This window comes from Salvelinus namaycush, chromosome 6, assembly GCF_016432855.1.
Source record: "Salvelinus namaycush isolate Seneca chromosome 6, SaNama_1.0, whole genome shotgun sequence".
Classification (NCBI taxonomy): domain Eukaryota; kingdom Metazoa; phylum Chordata; class Actinopteri; order Salmoniformes; family Salmonidae; genus Salvelinus; species Salvelinus namaycush.
Window position 1 is genome coordinate 21,732,640 of NC_052312.1, and position 21,868 is coordinate 21,754,507.

Sequence of the window (21,868 nt, forward strand, 5' to 3'; positions counted from 1 at the left end):
GGTGGGGCTAAGTTTATTTGACACATGCACAGGATACAGAAGGTGTAAACGGTACACTGAAATGGTTACTTGCATAGTAGTATTTTCAAAAACAGAAAGTGTCCAGATAAAAATATTTTATAACTATTAGATGATGCTTACCCGACACACTTGTCTAAATTGATGGGTCATGTGAAGGAAATGCTATAACCCCCCCCACACACACATCTAGCTGAGTGGATGGGAAACTATTGTCTAGACATGTACACATGTTCATGAAATACAATCGATGGCCGTAATCACCCCCAGACACACCTGGCTAATGTGATGGGTCGTGTAATAATCCAGCCGAAGTGGAGTCTTTTTGTTTAAACGTGTAGCTAGCTAGGTAGCTAGCTCGCTAAACAATGAACCGGTATAATCCCAACTCATACTTTTACCAATACAAACATTATCATAGCTGTAGTATGAATCTGCAGGTAGCTAAAGCTTACAAACTAGGTTCAATGTTACAGTAGCTTGCTAACATTAGGCTCTAACTAGCAATGCAAATGGGTTTCTGATTCAAATAATATTACTACACAGATCATACACGTAACGTTAGCTAGCGAGCCAGCAAGCTAACGTTTGCTAGCTAATTAACAGTACGCTTTAACTTGCGAGAAAAACACATTTTTGACAAAATTAGAAACTTATCTGAAAATGTAGCTAAACTCTTACCCATATACATGGATGAACACTTCACAGCAGACTGGAACCATTTAACTCTGTTTTGTTTGTTGCTACATCTTGTTTGGCAAGCGTTGTGTCAAGTCACTCCGGGTCACACTGACCGTGGAATGTGCAGAAAGTAGCCCATCACTTTTTCCAAATGATCTGTCGATAGCGCCTGCTAAATTCAGGCCAATAAAAAAAAAAATAGGCTCGGAATTTAACAATTTTATTCGTATTTATGGATGGAATACAAGTTTGATATTAAGGCACATGAAAGTTTACATATTCCTGAACAAATTTCTGTTGATGTTTACGTTCAAATGCCTCTCCTGTGAAGTAGTGATGTGCGACATATGTCTAGTTTCCTGAAATGAGTCACATTTGTACAAACTGGAAGCTATTTCGTCAGCCCCCAAAAAACTAAGGGTGTAATCATAATGATACATAACAAACTCAAAATCATCATCCTTAAAGACCAAGAAGACAGAATCACTTTCCTTAACTGTATCCATAATGGAAAGAAAATTGCCTTTATTAATCTGTATGCTCCAGAATCATATGATCCTACGTTTTTTGATTCTCTGAACAGCATATTGATCGAATTAACTGAATTCCAACTTGTTATTGGGTCAGACATGAATGCCATTCTGGACATGCGGGATAAATCTAATAAGACCAACTACAATCCACAGGCAGTACAACATACAGTATACTCTCTGTGTCACGCCCTGACCTGAGATATCTCTGTTTTCTTTATATTTTGGTTAGGTCAGGGTGTGACTAGGGTGGGTATGTTAGTTTTTGGATTGTCTAGTTTTTTTTGTATGTCTAGGGTTTTTGTAGGTCTAGGTGATTTGTATGTCTATGGTGGCCTGATATGGTTCCCAATCAGAGGCAGCTGTTTATCGTTGTCTCTGATTGGGGATCATATTTAGGTAGCCATTTTCCCTTTGGTGTTCTTGTTCTATGTTTAGTTGCCTGTCTGCACTACCCATATAGCTTCAGGGTTCGTTTTGTTATTTTGTTAGTTTGTTCAGTGTTCATTCGTTAAAATAAATAAGAATGTACGCATACCACGCTGCACCTTGGTCCGATTCATACAACGAACGTGACACTCTGATTACAACCTCATTGATGCCTGGCTAGCTCTCAACCCTAAAGCAAAAGAGTACACTTTCTATTCAAACAGGCACAAAACATTCTTCCAAATCGATTTTGTAATATTATTTACTCCTCTATCAGACCTTTATTTTCAATTTTCACCGAAAATGACATACCCAAATCTAACTGCCTGTAGCTCAGGACCTGAAGCAAGGATATGCATATTATTGATACCATTTGAAAGGAAACAAGTTGAAGTTTGTGGAAATGTGAAATTAATGTAGGCGAATATAACACATCAGATCTGGTAAAAGATAATACAAACAAAAAAACTTGTTTTTTAATTTATTTTTTGTTCCATCATCTTTGAAAGAGAAAGGAGAAAGGCCATAAAATAATATTGCAGTTTAGGCGCAATTTAGATTTTGGCCAATAGATGGCAGCAGTGTATGTGCAAAGTTTCAGACGGATCCAGTGAAGCATTGCAATACATCCAAAATTTTGTATCAAGTCTGCCCAAATGTGCCGAATTGGTCAATTGATACATTTTCAAGTACATAACTATAGAGAACATACATTTTTTATTACCATATCATTTTTGTATGTTTACACACTCCCAGGAAGGTCATACATGATGGAAAATTAGCTTTAACATTATTTACCTTCAGCAGTGAATGTATCAAACCATTTGCCGTAATAATTTTTTGTTGTTGTTGTGGACTCTCCTCAAACATTAACATGGTATTTTTTCCGTGTAATAGCTACTGTAAATTGGACAGTGCAGTTAGATTAACAAGAATTTAAGCGTTCTGCCCATGTAAGACATGTCTATGTCCTGGGAAACTTTCTTGTTTCTAATCACATTAGCACATGTTAGCGCAACCGTCCCGGTGGAGGGACACCGATCCCGTAGAGGTTTTAATCAAGAAAATAGAAAAACGACATATGAGCCTGATCATCATGCTTATTACTGCCAGATACACATGTCAGAATCTCCTAAAAGAGACACAAGATGGCGCTTTAATGTTTGCTTACTACAAAATCCTACTTTCTGTGAACAATTTGAAATGGAATTGAATTAATTTATAATGATTAACAAAAATTCCGTCGATGATCCTCAGATTCTATGGGATGCCATTAAGGGTTTTATTAAAAACAATGCAAATGCATTTGCATCTGGGCAGAATAAATCACATTTAAAGAATATATCAGAATTGGAAAAGCTGTTATCAACGTTAGAGCGTTCTCAACAAACACTTTTTTCAGAACAGGGTAGCAACTACTCTCTTCCAAGTTAAAATGTAACTAAATATATTGATAAGACAGAGAGGAGAGTTTGCCATCCATGGAGTTAGACTCAACCATTACTTCCATGGTAATCGACCCACACAAGCCAGTTTGAGTCCTTTTTTAAAGATATAACTCCTGAGATCTATTACAATTTTTGTAACCAATTAGATCCACTGTTACTTGAAATGATTAACAAAGCTGTTCACAAAGGTTCATTTGAAAATACGGCACTAATTTCAAATTTTCTTAAAAAAGGTAAGGAAGTCACCCAGTGCTCTCACGACCACTCTCCTCCATCTTTGATAAACACAGATATTAAACTGTTTTAGAAAATGATGTCGTCCCGTCTCGAAACGTACATACCCAAATTGGTACATCTGGACCAAAGCGGAGTTTGTTAAAAAAAGATTATTCTCAGATAACCTCCGTCGTCTATTACATATCTTACATGCTTTATCAGAGACCAAAGCTCCTTGGGAAGTTCTATGTCTCGAGGAGATAAGTGGTGGAGGAGGTGGGGGGCAGATGGGTAGATAGAGGTATGGGGGGGTGGGGACTAAACCATACTGTGTTGCTAGGCGGGGTGGGAAGGGGTAGATGCGGAGGGTTGGACGGAGACATGTTGGGCAGCGGGGGAATGGGATGGGGAGTTGGAGGTGGAGGCCCATCTCTTTTTGTTTCTCTTTTCTTTACATACCAATTTTAGAATTACAAAATCTTGTGTGATCAATGGAATCATTTCTCTGCATGTATTTCTTTTTTTCTTTTCTTGAGTGGCAGCCTACAGGTACATATGGTGTAAACTGTGTAAATTGATGTGAATATTGTAGCTGTAACCCCCCCAACAACAACAAAAATGACCACGCATTAAAAAAAAGCACAAAAAAAAAATGAAGTACTAATATTTATTGAATTGTACCTTTTTCAAACCACTGCCGACCCAAACTTGACTGGCTCAAATATTTTCTTTTCACATTGTCCTTTTCATCACAGTTCCAGCAACTATGGTCAATGCGTAACCAGACCAGCTCAGTACAGCTTGATTTGGCTTGGCTCAGTTTGACTCAGTAGTGTGAACAGCCTTCTAGATTCTGACCCCTTTATCACTTTCTTCCCAGAATCTGATGTTCTTTTCTCTGTGTCCTGTGTAGGTGCACACGGTGCGAGGGACAGGGGTCCTTCAGCAGTATATAGACAGGCAGCAGCTGCCCCTGGAGATGGACGGAGACTACAAACACTGCCACTCTGACTGGTTGGCCTTCAGACTGGTGAGAGATGGCGGGAGGGAGGGAGGAAGGAATGGAGTTAAGGTAGAGGAAGGAGAGAGAGATGGAATGAGACTACAAACACTGCTGCTCTGATTGGCTGGCCTTCAGACTGGTGAGAGGGGGGAGTGAGAGAGAGAGGATGAGATGGGGAGGGAGGGGAAGGGATGGATGGAGGGAGGGAGGGAGAGAGAGGGGAAGAGGGGAGAGGGGAGAGGGAAGGCAGGGAAAGAGAGAGAGAAAAGTCTGTTCCCAGCATGTCTAGCACTCAGAATGTCAAATTTAGCGCTTTGAATGTCAAGACTTATAGTCATAAAGTGCAGCCTATTCTTTCTCAAATCAATTCAGATTCCACATGCAGCTAAATCAATACGCCGCTACTGGCATTTTGAAAATGAGACTGGACTGATTTGTCTATTCACACATATTTCAAATTGAATAGGCTGCACTTTATGAATATAAGTCTTGGCATTCTGTGCTCAACTTGACATTCTGAGTGCTAGACGCACGAGCGCACACACACCATGGCATTTGATTTGAATGAAAAAGTTAACTCACAAACAATGTAATTTCTTTAAATGTTTACGATTTCTGTTCTGTGGATATTAAAGGTGTAATATGCAGAAATCGCTCCACCATTTCCTGGTTGCTAAAATTCGAATAGTTCGCCTATTTCAGTTTACGTGACAAAACAATCCATGTATAGTGTAGGGAATCATTGTACCATCTAAACCGCTGTGAAATATATTTTCAATAACCCAAAATATTGTAATTGCAGTTGTTTGAAGCTGGTGTATAAAACCGAAAGTAAAAGACGCATAAAACGGGAAGCATTAAAATAGCACACATAGAACAGATCTACCGCTTCTTAGACCTGCTTTCAATGAGAATGACAGATCTATAACTCACATTTCTATGTGATTTTGTCAGGTCGCTCAAAAAGTTACATATTGCAGCTTTAAAGTTATGAAATCAGCAGTATCAATGGTGACGTTTTCACCATCAAGCCCTTCTATGTCATGTGCAATATGAGCTAATATACCTGTGTCCCAAATGGCACCATATTCCCTATGTAGTGCACTACTATTGACCAGAACTCTATGGGTCCTTGTCAAAAGTAGTGCTCTGGTCCATAGTAGTGCACTATGTAGGGAATAAGGTGCCGTTTAAACTGTAGACTAAACTATACTACGTTACTCCTGTCCCGTTTCTGCTGTTAGAGTGTGGAGAGTCTAACTGAGTGTTGTGAGAGCGCACTCTCTCTGTTGGAGGATGCACTGCAGTCTATGGACACAGCACCACTACCAGACTGTATCAAGGTAGGATACATGTATTACTGTATCACCACATCTATGTTGTTTAACATGGTACCAACACAAGTCAGTGAGGTGTTATGGGGTGAAACACTAGAGGTAATAATTGAGGAACTGAATTGAACTTTTGAGTAAACTTGAGGAACTTTAGAAAGAAATGGAAGAACTTTTGAGTAAGTGTAACATACTTTCTGTGTGTGAACCATCTGGCTATACAACAAAACACAAGGTTAACCTCAGTGTTTTTTTTACTCTTTTCCAGACTGTTCCTCTAAGTGTGGAAAAACACAGACAGCTGATGACGAGCATCCTAGTCGACCAACGGCTGACTGAGCTGCAGCGGAGGGGTGGGGCCTGGCTGGCAGGGCTGGCCAATGGCACATCAGGACTGGCAAAGCGGTCCCCAGACTGCAGGTACCACCATCTACCCTGTTCCATCAGTGTGTCCAAATGATAATGCAGTTCAAATAGATTATCCTGTCACAGATATAACGTGTGAGAAATGTTTTTGAAAGTGTTTCCTATTGTAATACTTCTCAATCTGCTATCTCTTTTATGAAAGGGACACTTCAGGATTTTAGCAATGATGCCCTGTATCTACTTCCCCAGAGTCAGATTAACTCGTGGATGCCAGTTTTAGGTCTCTGTGTCCAGTATGAATTAAGTTAGAGGTATATTTGCAAGCCAATGCTAACTAGTGTTAGCACAATGACTGGAAGTCTATGGGTATCTATTGTTTTGGGCGAATCCTAACTTACACATTTTCACTTAGCCATGCACTGACGTCAATGGGAGACTAAGTGAATATTCGACTGAAGTGGAAGTTAGGATTCACCCCTATATCATCATATTCTATATGACCTTTGAACTCTTTGCGCCTTCAGAGCTGCTCTGGCTGCGACCTCTAACCTCTATGACAGCGTGGATGATTCCCTCCACCGCCTCGTCCAGGTGTCCAATCAGAGGGGCAGTGACCTGGAAGCCCTCGGACGATTGGCTGCCATGGTGGACAAGCTGGAAAAGGTGGGAGAGAGAGGGAAGCACAGAAAGAACACTCACATTATAATAGTACAGTCTGGAGCGGCAGTTAAATAGTTATCTCTTTGAAAAGGTTGTTTAGAGAAAACAGACTGTTACAATTTGATACTAATGGTATTTCAAATGTCTATTATTTTGTCGCCCGTTCTACTTTTACTCACCCTCCCACCCCCTTGTCTCCCCATCCCTCCCTCCCTCCTCTGCCATCCCTCTCGACCTCTCTCTATCAGTGTGAGAGGGAGATAGAGCAGATCCAGGATCAGTTGGAAGACTACAGGGAGCCTCCCATCTCTCTCAGCAGACTCTCCCTCAAACAGCAGAAGTTCAAGACTTTCAGAGAGTCGGCCAATGTGAGTGTGTGTGCATGTGCACGTGTTTCTGTATAATATACTGTATATGTTGCTCATCTGTATATTTGATGTGTGTGTGTGTGTGTGTGTGCGTGCGGGTGTGCATAGGAGCTGCACACTGAGACCCTGGTGGTCCTTGGAGATCTGGAGAGTTGGTCTGAGCTGGACTGGGGGGGACTGATAGAGGTGCAGGTCAGGGTACCCCCGGTCAGAGAGAGACTCAGAGACATGTCTCACTGTCTGTCTGACTGCTGGACAACACTGGACAACACACAGAGACTACTGTCCACACTGACCGAGGTAAACACACAGAGACTACTGTCCACACTGACCGGGGTAAGCACACAGAGACTACTGTCCACTCTGACCAAGGTAAACACACAGAGACTACTGTCCACTCTGACCGAGGTAAACACACAGAGACTACTGTCCACACTGACCGGGGTAAGCACACAGAGACTACTGTCCACTCTGACCAAGGTAAACACACAGAGACTACTGTCCACTCTGACCGAGGTAAACACACAGAGACTACTGTCCACACTGACTGGGGTAAACACACATAATAATGTCCGTAACAGTGCGAATGGAATGGTATCAAACAGCTGGAAACAATGTTTGATGTATTTGATACCATTCCACTGATTCCGCTCCAGTCATTACCACGAGTCTGTTCTCCCCAATTAAGTTACCACTAACCTCCTGTGACATGTACATATATACATCATACAGTTGTCGTGTCTTTGACTATGCCAGATTAATTGCTATGACATGCTATTCTATAAAATAATTTATCCGTAATTAATATTACCTGATTGAACTAATCATGTAAATATTAATTAACTAGAGAGGGACACCACGAAATAATATTTATAGAGCTGTTATCCTTCGAATAAACGCTTAAAGACTTAGTAATATTTTACATCCATAGCAGTCACATTAATCGTCAGTTTATTCAGTTTCATCTGAAAGTTGTAAATCCTTGATTATCTGCAAGAATCCTGACTAACAAGTTGAATCAGCAATACAAAATTGGGTTTAATTATGTATTTACTAAATACCTAACTAATCACACAGAATCACACATATACAATTAAATCATAACTTGATTACAAAGTGCCGTCATACAGAAAAACGTCCCTAGCGGGCGGAATAGATATGACAGCTTGTTACACAAAGAAAAGGGGCGGGATTTTAGTGAAAGAGCGGGAGACTAGAACAGAGGCGAAGCTGTGCTATCGTAAATACAGTATCTTATGCATTCTAAATTACCGCCCATTTGAAGAAGGAAAATGCAATAAATATTTACTCTGAGCTGCGCTTCAGTAGGTTGGTGGTAGATGGACCGTGTCGCCAACCCGAGTCCTCTGTCCTTTGAAGAATGTCTCTGGTGCCTTACTGGATACGTTGGAGTAACGTTGTGTGTAGTAGACAGGATACTCGGACTGTCCTTCCTAACCTGCGTTTGTAGCAGCTGTTGCTAACTCAACGGCTAGGAGATATCACTTCTGTAGTGAATACGAGTTCAAAGTTCATACCATTCACAATCAAAGTCCATGCTGCTGTTGGCTTAGTTCTCTAGTTATTATCTGAACCATTCTGACACCGGATCGTCATCCTAGCGTCCCCGGAACAGGAAGTTATATTTTTGTCAATGGCTTTTATAGTGGAGGGAGAGGGGTGTGTCTGAAAAGTTTATAACCCATGTCTCTTCACAGGGGCGGGCCCCTAGTTGAGCAGAAGCCCAAATTTATGAAAATCCAAATCTCTCATTTGGAAGCTAAAATTACATTTAATCTCTTCACAAATAATTTCATATTCAAACATTTGAATTAAACAACAATTCCATGTGAATCAGATACCTCTGACGTTTAGACTTTCCACAGTAGAGTTTATGTCATTCTATCATTGATGAGAATGTGTCAGAGGGCAACCGAACTGACATAATATACCTTAAGTACCACCGCATATGTTCAGTTGGTCGGATTACCAGAATATAGTTCATTTCCCCCTACTTCTGATGTTCCCAGAATCTCTATGTTAACCAAGGGGTTTTCTTATGTCACATCAGTTATAGTAGGGAGAGGGAAAAGGGGGGAAAGAGGTATTTATGACTGTCATAAACCTACCCCTAGGCCAACGTCATGACACAGTACACACACGTACATGACGCCTACTGTAGACACAGACACAAGCATGACACGCTCTATCACGGCACACATGACACACACACACACACATACTGAAATACCCACAATTCAAACAAGCATACAGTAACAGCAACAAACACGGTTATGACACTGTCAACTAACCCTTATTTCTTTTTTTATACCCTTCCCCGTCTCTCCTCTCCCGACCTTTCTCTACCTCTCTCCACCCCTCCAGGCCAACCAGTGGTGCGACGTCATCTCCTCCACCTCACCCTCCCCCTCCCCCCCCCTCTCCTCCCTCCCTCCCATTCCTCCATCTCGTTTTCAGGACGCCCGTGCCTTAGCCTTGGAGCTGGGTGGTGGAGCTCTCCTGGACCTGTGGTCTCAGACCCTTGAGAGATACCAACGCACTGTGGCCCAGGTCAGTCATTCAGTCGCTCGATCTATCTATTTATTTATCTGTCTATCTACCTACAGTATCTATCTATCTATCTATCTATCTATCTATCTATCTACAGTATCTACTCTGTCTGTCTGTCTGTCTGTCTGTCTGTCTGTCTGTCTGTCTGTCTGTCTGTCTGTCTGTCTGTCTGTCTGTCTGTCTGTCTGTCTGTCTGTCTGTCTGTCTGTCTCTCTCTGTCTGTCTGTCTGTCTGTCTGTCTGTCTGTCTGTCTGTCTGTCTGTCTGTCTGTCTGTCTGTCTGTCTACAGTATCTCTCTCTTAACAATGCCCACTGTTTCTGCTACTGTCCCTCAGGTCAAACCCAGGCTGCTGCAGCAGGCAGAGCGAGGGCAGAACCAGGGCCAGGCCCGTCCCAAGACCCCCTCCACCTCCAGTCTGTGGGACCTGATGGGGCCCGAGGGAGAGGGAGACTGGGGTGTGGGTGCCGGGGGAGGGGAGGGAGGCCTCCAGTCCTGGGGGTCCCTGGCTTCACTGTTTCGCCCACAGACCTGCTCCACGCTGAAGATAGGAGAGGAGAAAGGGAATAAGAAGGAGGGAACAGGAGGAGGAGGAGCGGGAGGAGGAAAGTTTCTGCAGAATCTGCTGTATCCGGCAAAGAAGAGCGTAAGTGTGTGTGTGTGTGTGTGTGTGTGTGTGTGTGTGTGTGTGTGTGTGTGTGTGTGTGTGTGTGTGTGTGTGTGTGTGTGTGTGTGTGTGTGTGTGTGTTGGCTGTAAATACTGCATGTATTTATGTGTGTGTGTTTTAGATTATAATGGATTGCATAACATCTCCAGTGTGTTAGCGATCACCTGCTGGGTGTCGACGAACAGTGACGATTCAGCATGTAGGATTGTCCGGAAACAGAAAATGACGGCCGAAATTCTGGTCAGAGGCCACCCGCTGCTTTTAGCCGTTCATATTCACTGTGCCTCTTCTCTTACATTGTACGTTCCTAGATCCATCACCTCCCTCTTCCTCTCTTCTCTCTCTCTCTCTCTCCCTCTCCTCTCTTCCCCCAGCCCACAGAAGCCCCTTTGCCCCCCAAACCCCCCAGGAAGCGTCACCCCAGCTTCGACCTCCAGGCCCTGCTGGCCCCCCGTCGGGGCCCTGCCACCGCCAGGCCCGTAGAGCCTCCTGTGGGTGCAGCCAGCCGTAACTCCCCCCTCACCTGGCTGGGACGCCGGGCCCTCACAGACCCTGTTATCGCCGCTGGGATGGCAGCCGCCGTCCCCGGATGGAGAGAGGGAGGAGGAGGAGGGATTGGGGGAGGAGGAGGAGGGGTGCAGGGGGGATCAGGGGTGCTCATCAGAGGTGTAGAGGTGAGCAGCAAGGAAGTGGTAGACTACACCGGGACGCCAAGACAACACGTGCTGCTGAGCCGAGCGGAGAGGGAAACGGGAGGGGAGAGGCAGGGCACCACCACCGCACAGAGGTATGGTGTGTGTGTGTGTGTGTGTGTGTGTGTGTGTGTGTGTGTGTGTGTGTGTGTGTGTGTGTGTGTGTGTGTGTGTGTGTGTGTGTGTGTGTGTGTGTGTGTGTGTGTGTGTGTGAGAGAGATAAATGCAGCTTTCTCTTCCTCTTACCCTCCTTTCTGACTTACCTCTTCCCTCTCTATCTTTCTCTCTTACTTCCTCCCTCTCTGTTTTTGGTTCTCCCTACCCCTTTCTTCTATCTCTTCGTTCCCTCTCACTCTCCCTCCTCTCTCCTTACAGTAAACTGTACCTATTGTGGTGCAGGATGCTGAGTTCAGAGAGGCAGTACGTGGCTGTATTAAAGGGGGTGGAAGAGACCTACTTGCCCCTCCTGGAGGGTCCAGACACCCCCTCCTCCCTCAGGGGGAAAGCAGATCTCCTGTTCCCCAAATGGGCCAGCCTCAGCTCCTTCCACTCACAGAACCTCCTCCCAGCCATGGAGGGAGCTCTACTGCAGAGTCTGCTGCAACAGGACCTCTTCAGTAAATACGTGAGTGGGTCGATCATAGAGTTGGAGAGAGGGCTGTTTTAGCATGGGCAGTGCCATCAAGGGTACTGTAGAAGTAGATAAAAAAATGTTTTTAAATTAAGTACTTTACTTTCTCTCTCTCCATACCAAACCCCTCTCTCACACACAAATAGAGAGAGGAGTTTCTCCAGTACTCTCACTACATCAGGACTAAACCAGAATTGGACTCCCCGTTGGTTACTCAAGCTGCAGACTTCTTCAAGGTAAGAGACTGTCTCGTACCGAGCATTTTTTAAATTTAAAACAGAGTCAGTGGAGGCTGGTGTGGGGAGAACGTCTCATAGTAATGACTGGGATGGAATGAGTGGAATGTTTGATACTGTTCCATTCAAGCCCATCCTCCGATTTAAAGTACCACCAGCCACCACGGAACAACATCACATTCACTAGCTTAAGCCCATTACAACAACAGTATTATATAGTATGGACAATTAAAACAGCATTGTATACACGGAAGCCAATTATAAGTGTAACGTATACTCAAGTAACTCATTAGGGTTGGATTACACTAAAACCAATCAACAGTCTTTCAGCATACAACAATAAACACAGTCTGATACACACATAGGGCATAATCTGATCACAGCTTTAGACTGAGAATACATGAAAAGAAAAACATCACATAGATGGTTTTAGTAGAGATCTGAGGGTTGAATATTTACTGTAGTTTGGAGCTGTGTCAAATGCTGGAGGTGCAGTATTTAAAACGGCCACCGGGTGACAGTAGAAGATAAAATATTTCTAAGTACTGTGTCATGAAAATTATGAAGGTACTAACAATGATGATGATGATGGCGACCATACTGTAGATGGCAATGATGCTGAGGTCCTCTCCTTTCTCTCCCCCCTTCCCACCCTCTTCCCACCCCAGCTCAGACTCCCGGCCACCCCTCCTCTCTCCCCCCTGTCGTTCCCCCATTGTCTCCAGGCCCCTACACTGAGACTGGAACAGTACTGCGATGCCTTGGAAGAGCTGGGAGGGCTAAACCCTGCCTCCGACTCCTCCCTCTCCGTCCTCAGACACGTCCAGCGTCACGGCGAGGACCTCCGGGCCAGCGACCTAATCGTCGGGTGTCCGGTGAGAACGCCAGACTTAAAACTAAATTCTCAGCTCTGGGCGGAAGCCAATTTAGAATAGATAAATCCCCACACTGGTATAATGATCCCAAAGTGTTGGACAAGGTTTCAACCTTAAATTGGGTATGCGTCCCAAATGGCACCCTTTTGACCAGAGCCCATAGTGCACTTCTTTTAAGCAGGGCCCATGGGGCTCTGGTCAACAGTAGTGCACTGTGAAGGGAATATAATGCAATTTGGGACTTCGTCGGGACAAACAGTTCACTAAGTACACCTGCAATCATTCACTTGAAGAACTCAATTTGTCCAGAACCACAGATCTAGAATCAGCTTTCCCTACCTCAGCTCTAACCATAGCCATTTGCGGGCTTAAGCCAAAACTGACCGTAGATCAGCACCTAGATGCAACTTGTTTCATCCTATTCCTATTTTTATAAGCCAATCCTACTCCTGTTTTCTGCTTCCTGTCCTGTAGTTCTGTTGCTTCTATGACACAGTTCTATCAATCACCATGGTGACACACATACTCATACACACATACTCATACACGACACACATACATGCACGCACACATACACACAGCGAGCAAGAGAGAAACGCACGCGCACGCAAACACACACATGCACAAACACACACTCACTGTCAGTCTGACTGATGACATAATGCTTTGCTGAGTCACCTACAGAGTGGATTAAATAGCTAGGTTAAACCCTCCCACATAGCTACTAGAACACACCCACAAACACACACAGGCAAAAACACATGACACACACACACACGCGTACACACACAAAAAGCTCTCTGAAAGTTAGCTAAATAACAGAACAGAGAGTGGTGGAGGAGTTAGATTTGACGCATAGCTCGGGTTACATGAACCTCACATCACTGGATGGTTAAAAATAGCTTGTTTCAAAAGCTTCTCTCGAGCAACACGAATCGGTTTGGTGGGCGGTAAACTGTGTGTGTGTGTGTGTGTGTGTGTTAGGTCCCAGTGGCGGAGCGAGGGGAGCTGGTGCGTCAGGGGGAGCTGTTGGTGTGTGGGGGGACCAGGAGGAAGAAGACAGGGGTGAGGAGTGTGTTCCTCTATCAGCACCTCATCATCTTCACCAAGCAGAAGAGTCCCGGCTCAGGACGCACCACCTACAGCTTCAAACACAGCATCAAGGTAACGGACACGCGCAATGACAACACGCGCACACTCATACACAAGTGCACACACAGACGCGCGTAAATACGCACGCACCAGCATGCGCAACCATGCATACACAGGCGCGCGCCCGCAAAACACACACATATGGCCTCGATCAGGCGAGATACCCACAGAAGAATTGGGCATGAAATCCGTCATTTCCAAAACAGAGGTGATATGAGACGAAGGTGCAATACCACATGAATCCACTATGTGTACGGTTCCTACCTCTATTCTCTCCACATCTCTCTTTCTCCCCCTCCCCTCCCCCCTCCCTCTCTGTCAGACGGGTGAGATGGGTCTGACCCAGAGTGTGGGTGAGGAGGGGGTGAGGTTCGAGGTGTGGGTGCGTCAGGCCCCTCGTATCCGGGACTGCCTGACCCTGCAGTGTCAGAGTGGAGAGGGGAGGGCAGCCTGGACACATGACATCGCTCAGCTCCTCTGGACTCACGCTATACACAACACAGGTACAGTATGATCCCTGACATTTGACTCTGACCCACAGAACTAGAATACGATTTTAGTTCTGTGCTCTGAACTCTCACCTCTCACCCCAGCCATATACAACACAAGTCCAAACTATTGTAGCGACCTTAACCCCATTCACCTAGTGACCGTGTCAAGAGGTTCGGATAAGGTGTCGGGTTGGCGGTCGCCGGACTTGGGTTTGAGTCCTGGTCGGGGGCCACCGCTCAAATTCACTAGTGTAAGATATTGCATCATGAATTGGACATGTAATGGAATTCTCTCTCTCTCTCTCTCTCTCTCTCTCTCTCTCTCTCTCTCTCTCTCTCTCTCTCTCTCTCTCTCTCTCTCTCTCTCTATGTCTCTCTCTCTCTGTCTCTCTCTCTGTCTCTCTCTCTGTCTCTCTCTCTCTCTCTCTCTCTCTGTCTCTCTCTCTCTCGGTCTCTCTTTCTCTCTGTCTTTTTCTCTCTTTCTTTCTCAGAGTTGTGTCTGAAAGAGACAATGTGTATTGGTGTGTCTAGTAAGATACTGCTAGACGTCACAGGAGCACCGGTAACATCTGAACTAGACTCTATCTACAATCTGAATGACAGAGGTGCACGCGCGCACACACACACACACACACACACACACACACACACACACACACACACACACACACTGTCAGAAACCACTCATATATTATAAACACCCTGTGTGTAATATATATACTGTCCACCAGATGTCTCCCTGTGAATAATGGTATTTCACAGTGAGGAATCATGCTCTGTATCTGCGGTGTTGAAATTTTAATTTCATTACAAACGCTTTATTGGCAGGCGACTGACCTCCACTCTCTTTTTCTCGCACTCCTTTCCCCCTCTCTCATATCTCTCTCTCTCTCTCTCTCTCTCTCTCTCTCTCTCTCTCTCTCTCTCTCTCTCTCTCTCTCTCTCTCTCTCTCTCTCTCTCTCTCTCTCTCTCTCTCTCTCTCTCTCTCTCTCTCTCTCTCTGTAGTCCACAGTAGCTGTTCAGACTCTTCCTCTGTTGGCAGTCAGAAGGAGGGGGGGTCCCCAGCCTCTGGGAGGGGAAAAACACAGGTGAGTGACACAGACACCCACACACACGTACACACACACATGCACAAATAAACAATCAAATACACACACACACAGACACACATTCACACTGTGCCTCAAGTGAGAGATCTTTGTCTCCACAGAACCAGTCTCCTTCCACTGCGGTGTAATCTTCATCTCAACAACAAACGTGAGTGATCTTATCTTGCACACTTACTGTAATCTCTCTCCATTTCCTCTATCACTCTCTTTCTCTCCCTTTCCTTGTCTGCCCTGTCAACCCACAATCTCCCCTTTTAAACGTCTAAATCAGTCAAATGCTTTGACCCATTTTTCTCCTGAACGACTGAAGACACACCTGTGTCAGAAACCATAGGTTAACCCTTTATAGTTCGTATCAAACACATCAACCTTCGTCTGCCTTTCTCCGCTCACTCTCCTCCCTTCCCTCCCTCCCTGTCCAGAAACTGGATTCTGGACTCTGGACCTAATAAAGACCAAAACAACATCTCTATGCAAGCCACTGGACGGGTCAAACTGGACAAGAAGTAAAGGACCAAAGAGAAAAGGGCATACAGGAAACAAAGAGACATTACGGCTCTAACTAACCCAGGACCTAGCATCAGCAGAGCCTGCTGTTGGAGGCCATGTTGGATCGGCCGGACCCAGTTGCTCGCCGAGTCATTGATACCGTGGACACTCCAGCCACACAGTAGAGCCATTGTCCTCCTTCAGCGGCTCCCCACTAGGCCAAACCACTCTGCCTGAACCACTGACTGGAGTCCGTGGCCTTCGTGCTTCCACTATCTCCTAAAACATACAGGAACATTATAGGAAATATAGCTTTATACTGACTTTATTGGACATTATTCAAATGTAGCCTTTTACAACGCTGTTTAAACAGTGCCGTTTTTTTGGGATGTTAGTACTGCAGTAGTAGTATAGATTCTGTCTGTGTGGCCGTATATGTGGTATGGTATAGGCTAGGTGTGATTGTGATCTATGCAAATGAGTACATGCGGGCCTGCATGTACGAGTGCACGCATCACACAGAGTGTGGAGCACACGCATACACTCTGCAGACAGTCTTATTGTGCTATAGACAGTAGAGTACTGTTCCGACACTGTGGCCATCTTACAGCTTAGTACAGCAGCTATAGACCAACCAGTGGGCAGATATCAACCAACGACAGGCATGGTGCCCTACTCTCAGTAGGTCTTGCCTGGAAGTAAAGAGTAGAATAAATAATAACATGGAAAGGAAATGTCCACATCTTATTATAACCAAACTATTAATCTAAGCACTCAGAACCAAATAAGCTGTTAAAGAGAGACTACCAAAGTCTGTATTTTGAAGTGGTTTGTTAGTGATGATGTAAAAGCAAGTGAGAATCTGGGCCAAATGGTTACAGTGTGTCCAATTGTTATTGTTGAGGGTTTAAGGAAAAGTGGTATTAAGTCTTATTCAGACGTAAGTCTTATGGTAACCGTATAACTTGTTTTGGGGCCTTATAGCACTGCTCTGTATAAAGATACAGTAGCTATTGGACTCGATGTAGTATTCTCGATTGGTCTTTTCAATGACTATTTAATTGAATGATTTTGTGATGAATCTTTTTCATATAAGCCATAATGTTATAATCACCAAGTGTACAAATGTTTTATTTGCTAGCATAAGTTAATGCAATATGAAGTTAGTTAGGTATAGTGTGTAAAATGAGTCATTTGTTTATGTCTGAGTAATGTGCTTATAGCTTTTAATACGTTTTTTCAAAATGAAGGAAAGTATTCCATGAAATGGAGATGTCTGTTATCTGCCATATTATCTTGTTATGAATTGAAAGATTTTTTATTTTTGAATGCAGTATGCACTATTAGCTTACGCCTCCAAATGTGATACATTACAGTAATAATGATACATCATTTGATGGGTGCTTATATTTGTCCTATTTAACACATGCATAAGTGTGTATTAATATGCATGTGTGATTTGGAAATGACATTTTTTGCATATCCCAACTCTCCCTGAGACCTCAGAGAGTGGGGTCACAGCCGGGGTTGGCCATTATCAACAGCGACCCTGGAGCAATTAGGGTTAAGTGCCTTGCTCAAGGGCACATTGTCATATTTTTCACCTTGTCGGCTCGGGGATTCAAACTAACCAACCTTTCAGTTACTGGCCCATCACCCTTACCGCTAGGAACCTGCCGTCCTAATACAATACAATGCAATACTGTAATATACAATCAAATACATGAGGGTTGAGTTAATTTACAACTACACATATAAGTATTATTAAGTATAAAAGTTGTGTTTCTAAGCTAGTCAATTTTGGGAGCAAACTGAATTTAAATTGTGTTATTGTATAATATAAAGGTCGCTAACAGATAGCCTATATGTCAGCTATGTAACTAGGTTAGTCTGTCTAATATACACAGATAGCAGCAACCCTTGTCTCATCAGATTTCATGGGTGTCATAGCAACTCCATATCCAAATTAAAAAGTGCAAATGGATATTGAACCCATTGAATCAATATCTAATTTGTCTGATTAGGAGGTATGCAGTACTCATACAACAGTACTAGCTTGGTGCTGCAGAATATATTGCATTATATTGGGAGCTATTGTTTTCACCAGGAGAGAAGTCTTATAATAGGTCTTTAGAATAATGAACACCTTTTAACCATCTAGCTGTAGATTTTCATATTCAAAACGTCTTTTTATTACGCTTTGACATGATCCGTAGTTTTACATGTAAATACAAGTTTTTTTTCCCCAAGTGTTTTTTAAGTGTCATCTTACCTATGCAGTTTATGCCGAAAATATACTGATGTTTACAGTTTCGAAATAAATGCTTGTTCTGTTTTTGTTGAATGTCTGCATGCTACATGGTTACAATGTACTTGATACGCGTTATACTTCAATTGTACTTCAATTGTACTTAGATCATTTGTACCTTTCTTATTGAAATAAAACTGGACGGAAGCCATTGAAACTCAATAACCTCTTAGTGGTATCGCTTTGGATACAGAGGATGTTGCCATGTCGGTCCCACTTTGCATTCCAAGTGACTTAAACCAATGTATTTACATAGTAGTAGGATAATCAGGTGCAGTGTAGTTACAGACAGTGTAGCACATTGTTACGTAATACTTACTGCTAGTAGCGATACTTACTGACGGGTTTGCAGTTCGTGTACCTGCACATTGATCATTGCACAGACATTCACTAATAGCGTGTGTGTACTGCAACTGTGTTCCCCTAGATCAGCATCAGTTAAACTCCAGCAAACCACCAACAAAACCTAGGATGACTAGATGACTATGCGGAGAGGGTCAAATACTCCACAGAGAAAGAAGAAGTGAGTGAGTGAGTGAGTGAGTGAGTGAGTGAGTGAGTGAGTGAGTGAGTGAGTGAGTGAGTGAGTGAGTGAGTGAGTGAGTGAGTGAGTGAGTGAGTGAGTGAGTGAGTGAGGAATGAGGGATGAAAAGTGGGGAGGTGGGGAGAGAGAGAGAGACAGAGGAGTGAAACAGGAAGGGGCTGACCCTCTGAGAGAAAGGGGGGAGCGAGAGAGGACAGGAGGAGAGGGAAAGAAGACAGGCAGACAGAGAGGCACAGAGAGGGGAGACGACGTGCACGAGACGATGTGCATGGCTGGAGAAGAAAGAATGAAGGAGACGGAATAGAGAGGGGGCTTATAGAAAAAGGCTGCGAATAGGGGGAGACACAAAGAACCAGGGTGATATTGCAGTATATCCAGGCAGGCAGAGAAAAAGTTGAGAGAATTAGAGAAGTTTTTATTTTTGCAAGGGGAATGGGGCGAGAGACAGAGAGAGAAAGTAAGTGAGAATGTGGCAGAGGGGGAGAGTAGGGCAGAGAGCGAGATAACTGCGAGGGCAAAGAGAGACAGAGAGCAGCAGTGAAAGAGAGTCAGAGAGAGGGAAAGAGAGAGAGTGGGGCAGAGAGAGAAAGTGAGAGAGAGAGAGAGAGAGGTAAAGGGGGGATGTTGACAAAGCAGGGAGAGACTCTAGTTGAACAAAGAGAACGTGGAGAGAATGAGCCGGGTGCAACATCAAAGGGATTTTTCGTGTCTGGTTACCGGGACAACAGACATTTGCATGCGATTAGCTTTTTACATCATATTAAGATGGGGGTGAGGGGGAGAGCCAGGGGCAGGGAGCAATAGATCATACAGCGGAGTGAGAGAATGAGTCGGTGTTGCGAAAAGAGAGAGAGGGAGAGGAAAGAAATAAGGGAAGTGAGAGAGAGAGAGAGAGAGAGAGAGACGGGGGGCAGACAGGTGACAGAGAGAGAGAGAGAGAGAGAGAGAGAGAGAGGGGGGCAGAGAGGCGACAGAGAGAGAGAGAGAGAGAGACATTGGTCATCTCCTGTGGATCAACTGACTTATGGGCTGCCAACAGAGATTTCAGTTGTTAAGCCAGTATGTATGATTTATGCCATCAACATGGGTTGCGTCTCAAATGGCACCATTTTCTCTATGTGGTGCATAGGGAAGAGTTGGAACTGGCTCAAAACAGTAGCACACCTTGCCCTTAATTGCACATACAGAATTAACGTCAACAACATGCATGCCAGTCTTTCCTGGTTGAGGGTCGACGAGAGATGAGCTGCTTCTCTTCTAGTTTTTATGAGAAATAAATAAACAAATTGCAGATTGTCAGCATAATCAAATAACATTCAGCTCAGACACCCATTCATACCCCACAAGACATGCCACCAGGGGTCTCTTCATAGTACCCACGTCCAAAACGAATTCACGGCAACGCAATGTATTATACAGAGCCATGATCGCGTGGAACTCCCTTCCATCTCCAATTACTCGAGCAAAGCAGAATTACCTCGAAAAAAACGGATTAAACAACATCTCATGGAATGGCGGGTACCATGAGAGGACACACACACAAACACACTAACACACAGACTCACACTAACAGGCACGTTATTTTTGTATTGTTTGTAGTATATCTTTGCCTTTTAAATGTGTGTGATTTTCCTTGTCTATCAGTGTACCCGTGTTTTGTTACTTGTCATGTTTTGTGTTTTAATGTGGACCTCAGGAAGAGTAGCTGCTGCCTCTGCAAAAGCTAATGAGGATTCAAATAAACAAATAACAAACAGTGCACTACTTTTGACCAGGTTCCATAGAGATCTGGTCAAAAGTAGTGCACTACATAGGGTGCCATTTTGGGCACAGCCTGAAGAGATACAGTATCTGTTAAAAGACATTTCAGCACTGATAAACATCGCTGCCAGAGAGAGTCAATACTGAACTGGACTGTGTACTGTGAATAGATGAATGGACACAACATTGACCCAAACAATGCACTGAGATAGGAGAAAGTGCTATACTATAAACCTGTATACTGCATACTGTGATATAATACTGCATACTGTAATACTGTAGCTAATACTGGAATACTGTAGCTAATTAGATAGATAGATAGATAGATAGATAGATAGATAGATAGATAGATAGATAGATAGATAGATAGATAGATAGATAGATAAAGAAACTATCTATATTAGTATATATTGCCAAATCTGATTTTCAGTTTTACTTTGACCAAAACGATTTCTTCCCTCTGTTCAATGAATGAGCACTTTTGGTTTTGAGACAAAGATAATTCATGCATACATCAGACATGTGAATCGCCAAATCAGATTCCACACACACACACACACACACACACACACACACACACACACACACACACACACACACACACACACACACACACACACACACACACACACACACACACACACACACACACACACACACACACACACACACACACACACACACAACCTGTTTATGGTACACACTCCCAGACATCAACACAATGACCAGACATAATCTGCCTCTCTTTCTTTCCTTCCCTTCTCACTCTCCCTCCATTCTTTGTCTCTCTATCTCTCTTTCTATTTCTGTCATCTCTCTGTCTCTCCATCAATACCCTCCTTCTTCCTCTGTCTCTCTCTCCCTCCCTCCATCTTTCCTCTCCATTTCCCTGTCTCCATCTCTCCCTCCCTTTTCTACCTCTATCTGATTCTTATTTTCTCTCCCACCATTTCCCAGCCTCTCTCTCTCTCTCCTTCTTCTCCTCTCCCCCCTTCCCCCCTCTCCATCTCCCTGTCTCCCTGCCCTGCGTTGCCAGTGTGTGATGCCTCAGTGCCCTCAGTATTGTGGCTGGCCGCATTATGCCAGTGGGCGTCACTCTGCCCGTTGTCACGGCAGCATTGTGATGGGGGGTGGAGTATTACAGTATCAATACCCTGACACTGCGACAAAAGGACAGCAGCCACAGCCACATATCACTCCACCTCTGTACTCCTTCTTCCCTCATCCCTCGTTGTCTCCCTCTCTCTCGCTCCCCTTTTCTCCCCCCTCCCTCTCTCTCCTCCACGTCAATT

General features: G+C 44.1%; 1 protein-coding gene across 1 annotated transcript in view; it reads left to right on the forward strand.

Annotated features, from left to right (window-relative positions):
• The window catches only part of arhgef40 (Rho guanine nucleotide exchange factor (GEF) 40), a 33,765-nt gene extending 15,458 nt beyond the window's left edge, over window positions 1-18,307 (forward strand). Inside the window, exons 8-26 of the mRNA XM_038995285.1 lie at window positions 4,236-4,352; window positions 5,570-5,668; window positions 5,925-6,076; window positions 6,547-6,685; window positions 6,931-7,050; window positions 7,159-7,242; window positions 9,436-9,621; window positions 9,957-10,265; window positions 10,662-10,794; window positions 10,960-11,074; window positions 11,355-11,604; window positions 11,757-11,846; window positions 12,515-12,721; window positions 13,706-13,885; window positions 14,196-14,376; window positions 14,856-14,969; window positions 15,371-15,453; window positions 15,576-15,622; window positions 15,897-18,307. Coding sequence (XP_038851213.1) covers window positions 4,236-4,352; window positions 5,570-5,668; window positions 5,925-6,076; window positions 6,547-6,685; window positions 6,931-7,050; window positions 7,159-7,242; window positions 9,436-9,621; window positions 9,957-10,265; window positions 10,662-10,794; window positions 10,960-11,074; window positions 11,355-11,604; window positions 11,757-11,846; window positions 12,515-12,721; window positions 13,706-13,885; window positions 14,196-14,376; window positions 14,856-14,969; window positions 15,371-15,453; window positions 15,576-15,602 — 2,586 coding nt within the window. The 3' untranslated portion in view covers window positions 15,603-15,622; window positions 15,897-18,307. The remainder of the gene's footprint in view (window positions 1-4,235; window positions 4,353-5,569; window positions 5,669-5,924; window positions 6,077-6,546; window positions 6,686-6,930; window positions 7,051-7,158; window positions 7,243-9,435; window positions 9,622-9,956; window positions 10,266-10,661; window positions 10,795-10,959; window positions 11,075-11,354; window positions 11,605-11,756; window positions 11,847-12,514; window positions 12,722-13,705; window positions 13,886-14,195; window positions 14,377-14,855; window positions 14,970-15,370; window positions 15,454-15,575; window positions 15,623-15,896) is intronic.
• The last annotated feature ends 3,561 nt before the right edge of the window (window positions 18,308-21,868 follow it).